This window comes from Osmerus mordax, chromosome 12 (genome assembly GCF_038355195.1).
Source record: "Osmerus mordax isolate fOsmMor3 chromosome 12, fOsmMor3.pri, whole genome shotgun sequence".
Taxonomy (NCBI): domain Eukaryota; kingdom Metazoa; phylum Chordata; class Actinopteri; order Osmeriformes; family Osmeridae; genus Osmerus; species Osmerus mordax.
This window is the reverse complement of record NC_090061.1, coordinates 3,552,324-3,565,873: the sequence shown is the minus strand read 5'-3', so window position 1 is coordinate 3,565,873 and position 13,550 is coordinate 3,552,324. Positions and strand designations below refer to the sequence as shown.

General features: G+C 45.6%; 1 protein-coding gene across 1 annotated transcript; it reads right to left on the bottom strand.

Annotated features, from left to right (window-relative positions):
- Positions 1–272: 272 nt before the first annotated feature.
- fgf24 (fibroblast growth factor 24) lies at positions 273–9,936 on the bottom strand. Its single transcript, XM_067247435.1, has 5 exons — positions 9,817–9,936; positions 9,624–9,660; positions 4,674–4,851; positions 2,231–2,337; positions 273–1,300 (listed from the first exon to the last, which is right to left on the bottom strand). The coding sequence occupies exons 1-5, from the start codon at positions 9,846–9,848 to the stop codon at positions 1,028–1,030; spliced, it is 627 nt and encodes a 208-aa protein (XP_067103536.1). The 5' UTR covers positions 9,849–9,936; the 3' UTR covers positions 273–1,027.
- Positions 9,937–13,550: the final 3,614 nt, after the last annotated feature.

The following is a 13,550-nucleotide window of genomic DNA, read 5'->3' as shown; positions in this document are numbered from 1 at the left end:
TCTGTCAGAGTATAGTAGTATTACTCCCAAATCCTAAATGCTGGTATTCTGGAATTCATAAACTCCTGTGTCTGAAGGGTTGTCGTGTCTGTCAAAAAACCCACTTTGATTTCTCAGTTGGATAGGCCAGCAGATGTTGGTGTAGGGCCTGGGGTGGACGGACTCTTGTCTAAAACGTAGTAACTAGCAAGTTAAGCATGAGCTCCTACTCATCCCGTACGAATCAATTCTTCAACCTCCCCCCCCCCCCCTAGACCTGTGGTCGTCCGAAAACAGTCGACTGGGTTTTCTTGTGTTTAAACAAGACTACAGCCCCAGCTAACGCCTGGCTAGTCAAAGCATGTTGTGTTCTGCCGAATCATAGGTTGCACAAAAATGTCAAAGAAATCACATAGTGCACAGTGCATTCCACCTACAGTAGGCCACGAGTCAAGCTGGAGTTATCAACTGAGAGAGAGGGAGGGAGAGACAGAAAGAAAAAGAAAGGAGGGAGGGGGGTCTGTCAAATATTGCACTCAAAGCTACACATGTTGATATCTTAGTTGACTGTGTGACCTGCTACTGTCACTTCTCTCCTTTTCGTCTCCATGCCATCTGATTCCAGTGGAAAATATGGGATCCATGTTGTCAGGGGTAACACAAACAAAACAGGTATTCCAATAAACTCTAGTGGATGATTTTTATAACAGTCAACTCCTGTTTCCACCCTCATTGTCGAAAATATAAGCCTTCAGCTCACTGTTCAGAGAAGCAGAAGATGGCGATGACAAGAGGTTTTTGTCGTCCTTAGTTTGTCCAGTATAAATAAAATAAACACATAATAACAATTATAATGACCCAGAAACATCCAACAGTTGGGAGATTATCAGTGTTCCTGAAATATAAAAATAAAACATCTTTGAAAGTTTTGTTCATTTTTCCTGTCGTTGTTTCTTTTGCAGAAGTCTTTACGTCGTTCTATTGCGAGAAACGTTGAGTTTTTGCTCTCCTCGGAAAACAGTGTGCTTGGCTGCCCATCCGTCGCTTTTCAGTTTGTTTTGGGTTTCAAGCGGCGGGCTCTGCGTGTCCGCTTAGTTACCGTGGTGAAACGGAACTCCTCCAGGGGATCCACCTTCCCCTTGGGGTGGCGTTTCATGAAATGAACTTCCTGTTGGGTTTGCGTGGTCCGTGAGCCTTTCTTGGGCCTCCCCTTCCTGTTGAAGCCCAGGTACCAGCCTTTATACTTGGCTGACACCAGCGCTGTGTAGTTGTTCTCCAGGAACTCCTCCACGAACACACATTCCTGGTTCCTGCCGTTGCGCTGCGAGGGAAGTGCAAGATGTCAGATTTAGGTGCTTCCTTGATAAATACATGTGTCAGAGAGGTGTTAACTGTCACATCCTAACACAAACGTAGGAGACAAGTAGGAAGTTTGACCTATGAAACGTGTGAACTTGTGAACTAGGATGAAAGCTAGCTAGTGAGACGGCTGGCTAGGTCATCTCAGGTCATGCCTGGTTGCCATGGTTATCTTAATGGAGTCGTTTCCTGCTATTTCATTGCCAATTGAGACGCAAAAGTGAAAAACTAAAAACAACCGAACTTTGACAGACATTTCGTGCAGATTTAATTCATCCAACTGCTGTTGATTTGCCTAGCGCCCCCTGGTGAACCAAACATATAGTTGCAGTAGCGCTTATCTTCCGAGGCCATTAGCCATTCAGAGCACGATGATGATTGTGGTCTGTAATTGACTGATCGGCTGTCAAAAGGATGGAGCGTGTTACATAACTGGATGCCAGAGTTATCAAAAGGGTTTTGTCAGAGCTTCACAGCAACAGCATTGCAAATGCTCTCAGTTCTGTGTGGATTAAAGGGATAGTTAATCTAACTGACATTGGGATCTTTAGGTCTCATATACAGTGCTGTGGACACATCCATTAAATCCACTTTATAGTTATTGAAAAATTGACTGTGGAAGCTGTTAACCTTTTAGCCAAGCTTGTTGAACACAGCTGACATTGGTTTCAGTTGGAAGTGCTACCATCAACAACAAAAAAAGCTTCTGCTTAGAATTTCTCAAGAACTTGGGTTGCTAATACAGCATTTCAAAGTGTAATACTCATCTCATTGGATACAAAAATTAAATAAAGATATATACATATTTACAGTTTGGGGAAAGGTGTATTCTAAATTAATAAATGTAATATGTAAATATGCAGCATATTTTTTTACATAAAGAGGTGCTTACCTTTCCAACAATTTTCCCGTTCTTGTTCATGCAGATATAATATTCACTCTCCTTCCCTTTTAGTCGAATATGGCTCCCAAACGTTTCTGTTTCCACAACAAGAAGAGCTGGAAGGTAAAAAAAACAAACAAAAAAACTGTCAGTCATTTTAGAACAACTTACAAAAACAAATTAGCAAAAACAAACAAACAAAACAAAACATCTCTGAATATATAAATAATCTAGATGATTGCGTAAAATTCCCACACAAAAACACATGCGTTGCACAGTGTTAGCCACAACACGACACCAGAGCAGAGAAATCCCGGCCAAACCGCGGTAACACCAAAACAACGAGAGAGAGAGAGAGAGAGAGAGAGAGAGACAGAGAGAGAGAGAGACATAGAGAGAGAGAGAGAGAGAGAGAGAGAGAGAGAGAGAGAGAGAGAGAGACAGAGAGAGAGAGAGAGAGAGAGAGAGAGAGAGAAGCCAAAACAACATTGTGAGGAGGCTTTACATTTGAAACGACCCATTCTAAACAAACACAGCAGAAGCTTTATTCAAGAAGTCAGAACCTTAACCCCTGTGGGGTCACCTTTGTTTCTACCTGCTCCTGACGGGCTGAAGGATCAACCAAACACAGCGGCTACGCTCCCCTTCAGATTAGGTTTCAAGTTCCCTTTAGTCTGTGCTCACTCAATCAAACAGTTAAAGATGATCCATTTGTTTAACACACTGGGACTATTCAGTGGCACTCAAGTGAATGAAGGAAGAGGTGGGGCGATTAGAGGACATCTCTAAAACTGTCCTTTAAAACCAGCCCAGAGGGCAAGGGAGCTGCAGGGTTTATCCAGTAAATGGTGGTGGTGGAGGGGAGGAAGACACCCCAGACTCTCTACGCCAGGATCAGGGAGGTGGCTGAAGAGGCTCCCTCTCCTCTCACAGGAGGGCTGGGGGTCCTCAGGGGTGGGGGTGGGGGGGTGGGGGGGCTGGAGGGGGGGCGTGGAGGCACAAGTCCCCACTTAAGTCAACCTCTGCTCTCCTTCTATCCTTTCCCGAGTAAAAGAAGTAAGAAAGTGACTGCAGTCTTATTGGCCTGGTTACCTCTGGCATCCTGGCCAAGTCTTAAAATATACTGAAATATAGTGTTGTGAAAGTAATCTCTTTGTGTTTTAATTTGACTGTCTAATAATTAAAATGTTGTAAACAGATCTGGAACTATCTCAAAATATTAACAAACACCAGAGCCTGACACCACAACAAGCAAGTATACATTTAGTAACGGACCTTCAACGGTCATATTTAACTGATTACAGGGTAATTACATGTGACCACTAGTATGTTTATCTTGCTAACAAGCATGCTAACATATTAGTATTACCGTGGGCAAAGTGGGAATGATACAGTGACTGCTCTGTGTAAAGGGGGCGAGTGCCCTGGTACAAGCTGCAGGTCTATTCCTCAACCGTGAGAGGGACTCTTTACTGGAAGAGTTTCCATGTTATGACTGAGTGTGGATTAGTGCAGGGAGAGAGAGAGTCTTCCTGGGCTCCACGTTAGTCAGTGTCAGAGAGTTCACAGGTGCCAGGTACTGGGGCTGGAGGGAGGGGAGGGGAGGGCGAGGAGAGGTAGGGGAGGAGGGGGAGGAGGGGTAGGGGAGGAGAGGTACGGGAGGGGAGGAGGGGGAGGAAGAGAGGACGGGGAGGGGAGGAGAGGAGAGGTAGGGGAGGAGGAGGAGGAGGAGGGGAGGAAGGGAGGAGGAGGGGGAGGAAGGGAGGAGGGGAGAGGGAGGGGGAGGAGGAGGAGGGGGCAGGGTTGGCAAGGCCTCATGGGAAACATTGGATCTGCTTCCACTCATGCTCTAACAAGCCATGAGGAAACCTTCGCCTCATCTGTGACTGCACATGCAGCTACACTCAACGCACATCAACCGCCACCTGACAACCGGCGGATCTGACAGACAAACACGCGCAAAATACACAAACGTTCCTTCAAATATGCAGCCTAGACAGCGACCTGCATCACTTTCAGTGGAAGTGTGTCTTGTCGGCACCTCTAGCAGTTCTTAGCACAGCCAGTGTCTCCAGAGCGCTGTGTACAACAACCTCACCACTGTGAATACTCCCATCACTCAGCAGACCAACACTATTTGAATAAGCAGTTACGTTACCATGACTACAATCAGCTCAGATTTGTCCTTCTTGGCCACAGTCTGAACCAGGCCGTCCACATGTCTGAGCAACATCATTTTCCAACATCAAGTGTCTCTAAGCCCACACCGCTCGTCGGCCATCGAACGTTTCACACCCCGGCAAAGGCAAAACTGTTTACGAAAAAGTGGCCCCCACATGGTACTCTCTGATGTGTGCTCTCCTAATTCAGTGGGATGTTCAGAAGTGGAAGCCCCGTTCCCTGGTCCCGTGGGCTAACGCGTCTGAGAAGGTGCACAGGAATCATCCCGTACCGTACTTGCCCCCATCGTCGCCGTTGGCGTTGATCTTCTTGCCCAGGATCTGAACGTGCTTGCCCGTGGTGCGGCTATACAGCTGGTAGATCCGGATCTGCTTCCGGCTCAGGTCGTCCGGGTTCCGGGTGTGGTTCTCGATGTAGATCCGGAAATCAGCTGAGCTCTGCTGAGATTCCTGGAGCGGAGAAGGAAGGGGAGTGGGAGAAAGAGAGAGAGATCGTAATGACACAGGTGTTGATAGTAAAGTATTCTGCTGCCTTTATGAGTCTTCTGTCAGGAGGTTGTGCTCCAGGGCATAGAATCGATGAGATAACAAGCTGGAAAAAATGTAGCTGACGTTTTAGGTGTGTTTTCATATTAAAACCGGCTACATTGTTGCGACATTACATTTACAACACTGTCCATACAATGCGCACACCTGTGGTGCTCGTAGCAAGGACAAAGCCTTGAGTGTAGCTTGCTGTACGGTGTGCCTGTTATGTCTTACTCTCGAGGCAGCTGTATAGCACACTGTAGCCTGGGGCAGGATTGAGAAACCTGTATTCCCTTTCCACAAGCCACTAGCAATTATACACCTGAAGCATCCAGACCTGTTACACTATCATCAAACAAATATCTGCCTTCAGGCGACGCAGAGGCCGTAAATCACAGACGCACAGAGTGGCATATGTGGATGTGGTGAAGAGAGAAACACTGTACCGCCAAAACAACCTCAGAGGGAGAACATTGCACCTAGACCCCCTCTCTCACACCCCCAGGCTGGGCAGACCCCACTCCCTCACCCCAGGACTAGGCAGATGGAAAACCGTGCACCCAGACTTCCTCTCCCACACCCCCAGGTTGGGCAGACCCTCTCCGTCACCCCCAGGTTGGGCAGACCCTCTCCCTCACCCCCAGGTTGGGCAGACCCTCTCCCCCAGGTTGGGCAGACCCTCTCCCACACCCCCAGGTTGGGCAGACCCTCTCCCTCACCCCCAGGTTGGGCAGACCCTCTCCCCCAGGTTGGGCAGACCCTCTCCCACACCCCCAGGTTGGGCAGACCCTCTCCGTCACCCCCAGGTTGGGCAGACCCTCTCCCCCAGGTTGGGCAGACCCTCTCCCTCACCCCCAGGTTGGGCAGACCCTCACCCCCAGGTTGGGCAGACCCTCACCCCCAGGTTGGGCAGACCCTCTCCCTCTCCCCCAAGTTGGGCAGACCCTCACCCCCAGGTTGGGCTGGGGGGGTGCTCCAGAGAGCCTACCAGACACCTCAGGCTTACAGGGAGGAAGAGGAAATAACTGAGTGACAACACGTCAGAGTGCACGCCTGTAAGCCAACCCCGTATGTGGATGAGAAAGAAAACGTATACTTTTGAAACCCCTGGAATCTCGATTCGAGCCAAGATCCCATTTCCACAGCTGTATGGCGTGGTAATTACACAGTAATGGCCTTTTATGTGGCTGTTCTCAGGTGGCTAATTATATACACATTACTGACTCCTTGTTATTTTAACCTCAGCAAATTAATGACATTTAGTGAATGAAAGGGGAAATATGCTCATGGTTGAACAAATCCTTAACACAGAAAAGAAAACTAATGACTACCACTGAAAAGCAATCCCAGTTCCATCAGAACTCACATGATAGCTAGTTTGAACCAGGTGTTGGCTAAGAACCGAGGGAAACGCAGAAACCCTTGCACATAGGTCAATAGGTGTAAACATTTATCAAAAGAGAACAAAATAATCTGATTGTGACACATGCACTAGCCAGTCTCTAAACGTTTTATAGAGTGAGGCAGATCTAAGATAAATCATTTTCAATCTAATACATGTCCTCAGGACCACACATATCACCTCCACACAGAACCAAACAATAATAATTATAATGTGTTTCCTTAATGGTGCACCATTCATTGTCGAGGCAATCTCAAGGCGTTAGTTTAAAAAAGAAAGCAATCAAGCAGTTAATAAATAGCACTAACTGGATAAAGCATGAACATGCCTGAATGTAGCCTTCTGTCAGGGATTACACAGAACCTTAGGAGACGAAAGACATTTCTTAAAGAGAACATCTAATCATACAGCATATCTGCCTCTCTCTCTCCGCCACCCCTCCTGTCTAAAACCAGTATTTCTCTCTCTCTCTCTCTCTCTCTCTCTCTCTCTCTCTCTCTCTCTCTCTCTCTCTCTCTCTCTCTCTCTCTCTCTCTCCGTCATCCCTCCTGTCTAAAACCAGTATCTCTCTCTCTCTCCGCCATCCCTCCTGTCTAAAACCAGTATCTCTCTCTCTCTCTCCACCACCCCTCCTGTCTAAAACCAGTATCTCTCTAAGAGCGTCTGCTAAAAATGACTAAATGTAAATCTCTCTCTCTCTCCACCACCCCTCCTGTGTCACCAATGGCTGTAGTTGCCCATTACATCAGTTGTATTTGTTCTCTTGCAGTCTATGGCCCTAGCAGTCCAGTCTGGATCTATGTATAAAAAAAAACGTTGTTTTGTTGATGTTTGTTAAAAAGAATCCTCAAAAGAAAGGAAATTCTCAAGACCACCACAACCTTGACTCTATTAATGCACAAACAAGGTGTTTTGTGATGTCTATTGCTTGAAGGAAAGTAGACAAACATTCGATAGTTACAGGTGTGATAGTACAGGTGTGATAGTACAGGTGTGATAGTTACAGGTGTGATAGTACCGGTGTGATAGTACCGGTGTGAAGCGTCTCATCCGTAAAGACCACGTACAGGACATGACAGACCAGCATGCTCAGACTATCATCCACTATCATCCATTCATCTATCTATCCCAAAACTCCCAAACTCGCTTAACTTGCAGAAAAGGTCATTATTACACAACCCGTCTTTTCATCCTTATCCCTTGTTGTACTGTTATGTGTGTACTGTCATTATTCATCTGTACTCAGCTGCAAACCGAATTTCCCCTCCAGCGGGACAATAAAGTAACTGAAACAAACTGAAGATTAAATATCAAAATCTTGTTCCAGCTGTCCATCATACATTCCACCACAAGGTAACAAAGTACCCAACACACACAGAGGTGAATGCTCAATGAATAAATAGGTGGAGGGATTTGTTTTAAATCACCCTATCTCTAAACAAACACGACGATGTGTTTCACTGAGCGTACATGAAGGGGGCAGCATGCCTCAGTGAAGGCCTGACCAAAACCCAAACAGACAACAAAATAATTATCGATCTGTCTCTTCCTTCAAAGGCAAAAGACGAAAACGGATGTGAAAAGTAGAAAAGTACAGCAGCTCTCTCACCAGGGGATGGTTAGCCCTCCATTTAAGATATTTTTAGTCATTTAGCAGACGCTCTTATCCAGAGCGACTTACAGTAAGTACACGGACATTCCCCCTGAGGCAAGTAGGGTGAAGTGCCTTGCCCAAGGACAAAACGTCATTTTGCACAGCCGGGAATCGAACTGGCAACCATCAGATTACTAGCCCAATTCCCTAACCACTCAGCCACCTGATATGTCTCACTGTCAGACCCACACACTGGGCTCACAACATCTAACCGCCTGCTTGGTGTGTGAAGGTAGTATCTGCCTTCAATTCTGTTTTCTGCATCGTCTAAACATGCACAACGACATACTTCTACACAGGTATCATCTGCTATGCAAAGCAATAATATATTGTTCTTCTATATTATATTATCTGCTTTGTGAATCTAAAGTTCGCCAGTGTTGGTTAAACATTTTCTTGTGCTCCACTCTCAAGTCCCAAAGCAGGATAATGTAGGTTGTGCTTTGAATGGAGGAGAATCACACTCAACAGTATAGCGTTGTTTGTGCCAACTGCTTTGGAACAATCAGAACTCGTAGCCTTACATAACCTAGTTTTGTCTCCTTTTTTGAGACCATGGCCTTTGTTCATTCCTGAGGGGTGTCTTTGTAAGGTGGTCCTTTTATTATGAAATGCAAACAGAAACGTTTTATAATAGCCTTGACCTTGTTATGTTATTTTAACCGAGTAGGTCTAAAACAGTCTCCATGTAGATTGACTTTAGATTTGGGCAGGATTCCTCCACGACTGCACATCTGATTTAAGCAACACGCCTCTGATCATGCTATGACACTTCATTAAATGTCAAATATGTATAATTCATGTACAAAATATTTATTTCCGATAGCCTATCGAGCATCCCAATTTAAGGAATAAAAAACTGGGATTGCAGCCATTAGCATTGACCTCGTTCCAGCGTGTTATATGATACAAAAATGACTGCAACGGCAACTTCAATGGGTGGGTACAGTTCAGAGTTAGAAATATCTGCTGTCACTTATTCTATAAAGCAAAACAGATCAACATTCCCGCATGATCTCACCTGCTCTGTCATATCACATCTGCAATAGCTCTGTTATTAATTGTGATGTCATACTGTTAACTGCTTAAGAAATATCACTCCTCAATCACGTTAATATTAGAAGTTTGCTGTGTTGTAGGCTACTTGAAAAAAATGACATGTGTATAAATGCCCCAGGGAAAGTTCAGTTATTGATTAAAATTACAGAAATGTTGGTTGCTATGTGAGTGATCTACAATGCAATGTGTAACACGAATAACGTCATCTGAAAGCATGTACTTAAACATTTCTCACCGCGGTTACAGCGTTCACAGAGCATGTAAATGTTGGCTATACCTTTCATTTACAACCCAATTTTCTCGTGCGTTTACAGAAGATGAAACATTTCGAATTATAAAACATCAGTTTAAATTATATGCATAATATATTGTTAATATGCGCGGTGTTTTAGGTGTTTAAAATACGTATAAAAAATGTCAGACTATCACTTTACAAGTCATTACGCAAGTTCCCAGCAGCACCTGTTAACCACCGAGATAACGAAAAATCAATTGTAGAATTCAAAAACCAGTCACAGATACTCAGAAAAACGGACAGACTCACACGGGCATAATAACTTGACAGCCGTTTAAACCTACCTGAAGCTGGAAGTAGAGGACCAGAAAATGTAAACACCTGGAAAGACAGAAAAAGGGGAGAGCGGTGAATTGCAAGCAATTACATGAAATATAAACGTACTTGGATGAAGAAATATGTAGCTTTTAGCGACTTCTATTGGTAAGAATGTAAGACCTAGGTGTAACGAGAGCATTAGAAAGATGAAATCCTTACAGGTATATGAACCTTGAAGGCAGCAGAGACATTTTGAACTGCTGAAATACACCTGTTTCCACAGTTTTAGACCACTGAGACCGGAGGTTGGGGACAGTCCACCAGTGTCCTTACTAAAACAAATCCGGAGGTGCCTTTGAATCCCAGCGTGATAAATAACTGGAGTAGAATAATGTAAAAGAGTGCAACATTAGGTGCTTCCTTGTTAGAAATTATCCACAAGAATAAAGTGTTGTGTCGTCCTCTCCAACAAATCTCCTCGCGATGCTCTCACGGTCCGTTTTTGAAAGCGGTTTCTTGCCAGGCGCGGAATGATTCAATTTGCAACCATTGCTTTACAGGTTTTTCCTTGTTGAAAACATCCAGTACGCGCACCCTATCCCTACAATGGTGCTGCTACGGGGATTACAGGGCTCTGAGTTCCGTCCGTGCCTGCGGGGGATATCTACTCCTTGCATGGGTCATTTTTATCTGCCGAGAGCTCGAGGACAAGTAGAAAAGGATTTGGGAAAAGACCTCGCGTTTTGATATAACTTCAGCGTTATCCGAAGTGTTTAAATTAGAGCCTGTATAAAACACTAGGACAGATCCTTGAAGCAGGGCGATGGTGTGGTTAGTGCCTGTCACTGTGAGTCTGTGGCTCAGGATTTGGGCACGGGGAGGTTTTTTGTTAGTGGTGGGTGGAAACTTCAGCGGTTTGCACCTGATAGGGTAATCTTCACCGACCATCAGTAGGAGAAGATTTTTACTTCAGTACAAAATTATATAGGAAGGGTTTTGAGCAAAAACTTTTACCTTTAGGCCAATGTTATTTATTTGAAAATTGAACATAATTTGAATTTAGAAATTATTTTGGGGTTTTCGGCCAGTTTATGAATAAGAGTTGCTGGGGTGAACGTATAAAAGTGGAATAATTGTAACATTGTAACCCATCTTTGCATTTAATTTTTAATTTCCGTCATTTTTATTATTAGGCAATAAATAAAAAACAAAGCTGTTTCAACTCATACCTCCCTTTCTTAAAACGACAGAGGACGCTGCGTTTGTGGATTCGGCCTCGCTCTCCCAGACAGTATTGAAATGCAGGTTGTTGTCGAACTCGCCTTTTCCATAATGTGCTATAACTTATCCTGCATTTAAATGAAAACTAGGTGTGAATGTCTTTACAACAGCCTCCGAGCACGCAGCGAAGTGATCTCACATCCCTCGCGCAACTTACAACCATTGTGCGGTTCTCGTTTATTGTGCCATTAAAACGAGCGTCCCAGTATTCTATTTGCATTAAAACTGATCAAATAAATAACTTCACTGGAGGTTGTGAAGGCTCAGTATAATTTTGCATTTATTTTATGCTTATTGGGGTGCATCATAATAAAAGTATGCAATAATAACAGGCTCTAACTCTTCTGTTTGGCAGAGAAAGCTCAGGAAATACGATTTACTGAAGGAATGAATAAACAAACACATGCTGGGCTTGTTTAATGACTGAAGTCACCTTGGGCTTCTGTTTGGGGAACATCCAAAGTACTTACGGTTGAAAATGTTTGAAGAAATGCCTGGAAAAGTGTTTAAAACAACCAGAATAATAAAGATAGTAATCAACAATTATAGCGTGTAGTTGTGTAGTCACTCGTTACCCCAACATGGGGAAGTGTCTGGTATGAGTCTAAATCAGTTATGACACAAAATTATTAGTTACAATAATTGGGATATTTGTGGCAAGCCTCTAAAGACAAAACACCTGCACATACAGCAGTTCTGGGAAAGAGACTGGGAGAGAGAGAGAGAGAGAGAGAGAGAATGGGAGAGAAAGGGAGAGAAAGAGAGAGAGAGACATAGAGAAAGGGAAGGGGAGGACAAAGTAAACAAAACGACTTCCATTAAAATCATCTAAGAAAGAACCAGTCATCTAAAATTAAGTCGAAGACCAAAAAACATCAAATTAATTGAATAAAAACAACTTCCAGACGCTGGCTTTCCAAATCCCGGTGTTGCCATGAGAAGGGACTGGATGTTGCCGTGAGAAGGGACTGGATGTTGCCATGAGAAGGGACTGGATGTTGCTATGAGAAGGGACTGGATGTTGCTATGAGAAGGGACTGGATGTTGCCGTGAGAAGGGACTGGATGTTGCCGTGAGAAGGGACTGGATGTTGCTATGAGAAGGGACTGGATGTTGCTATGAGAAGGGACTGGATGTTGCCGTGAGAAGGGACTGGATGTTGCTATGAGAAGGGACTGGATGTTGCCATGAGAAGGGACTGGATGTTGCCGTGAGAAGGGACTGGATGTTGCTATGAGAAGGGACTAGGTGCTGTGATAAGTGACACACTGCATCGACAACAGCGGCAGTGAACCCAGAACCACCAGCCTCAAACACACACTCATCAAAGGAGTGGAGGAATGCGACGAGGAGGGTGAGAAGGATAAAAAGAGTTGAGACATGCGTCGAGGTGTTGTCCTTCAGCGATACGCTCACCCAGACACCTCAGCGGTGTCCCTCTGCCCCTTACACGCTCCATCATGGAAGCCTGACACACCAGCAACCCTGCTGTCTGTTAGATTCATTTAGATGGATTGCACCAACTAAAGAATTGAGTTTGGGGAAGTTTAAGAGCCCCAGCATGTGGAGAGTGGCCTGTTAGGGGACAATGACCAGGGGGGCTTCATGAATGGGTTGAGCTGAGGCTGGGGGGGCACCGCTGGGATAAGGTTACCTACAGAGATTAGCGATCAGAGAGAAAAAATTCTGGTAAAATATATGGTCTTTCATATGCAAACGCAGCAAACGCTATTTAATCAGAGACACACAACTGAAATGTTCATTTCCAGAATTTAAAAGCGACAGATTTGACTATTTTGGCCCCCTCCCCTCCCCAAAAAATCTTAGAAGATGGAAATGACCTCAACACTGTGACTGGCCGACCTCCTCTCATCCCTGTGTGGGCTACGCTGGGTGTGTTACGGTGGATCTTATTGAAGCTTGAGTTGAAGAAGTGTAAGAAGGTGTGTGAGGGCAGTCAGTCACAGGTTCAAAGGGCCTGCTCGGCCTTTAAGCCTGACAAAAGAAGTTGGCAGTTCCGCAAGTGAAGCCCCAGTGAACTACATTAGTGTCAGGACCCCCCCCCCCCCCTTCTTCCCTCCCACTTTGCACTTTCATCTTCGACGTGGACATATCGACTGAAACAGGGGGAGGGGGGGAGGGGGTTGGCAGAGGAGTGTGTGTGTGTGAATGTGTGGGTGTTCGTGTGTGTGGCTTGTGTGGGTGTGTCTGTGTGGCAGTGTGTGTGTGTGTGGCAGTGTGTGTTTGTGTGTGTCTGTGGGAAGGTGGGGGTGGAGCATCTGCTTCCCATTGAATGTCCAAGGTGAGGGGACAGACATGCAGAGGACTACCGGCTCGTGTAAGCCCCCTCCACCCCGCTGATATGAGCACAAGTCACAGGCCAACGACTGTGTGAAGAGGAGAAAGAGAACAGCCTCTTTCTCTCATCTCTTCAGACCCGCCCCTGGTGCCCCACCCCTGGTGCCCCGCCCCTGTGCCCCGCCCCTGGTGCCCCATCCCTGTTGCCTCACCCCTGTTGCCCTACCCATGGTGCCTCATCCCTGTTGCCCCCCCCCCCCTTGGTGCCCCCCCCTCCTCTCTCTCCTCTTTACACTTTGGTCTTGGTCTCGTTCTGGGCCCCTGAAGTCCCAACGCCAACACTAGCTAGTCGGGAGCCGGGTCACGCCGGGGTC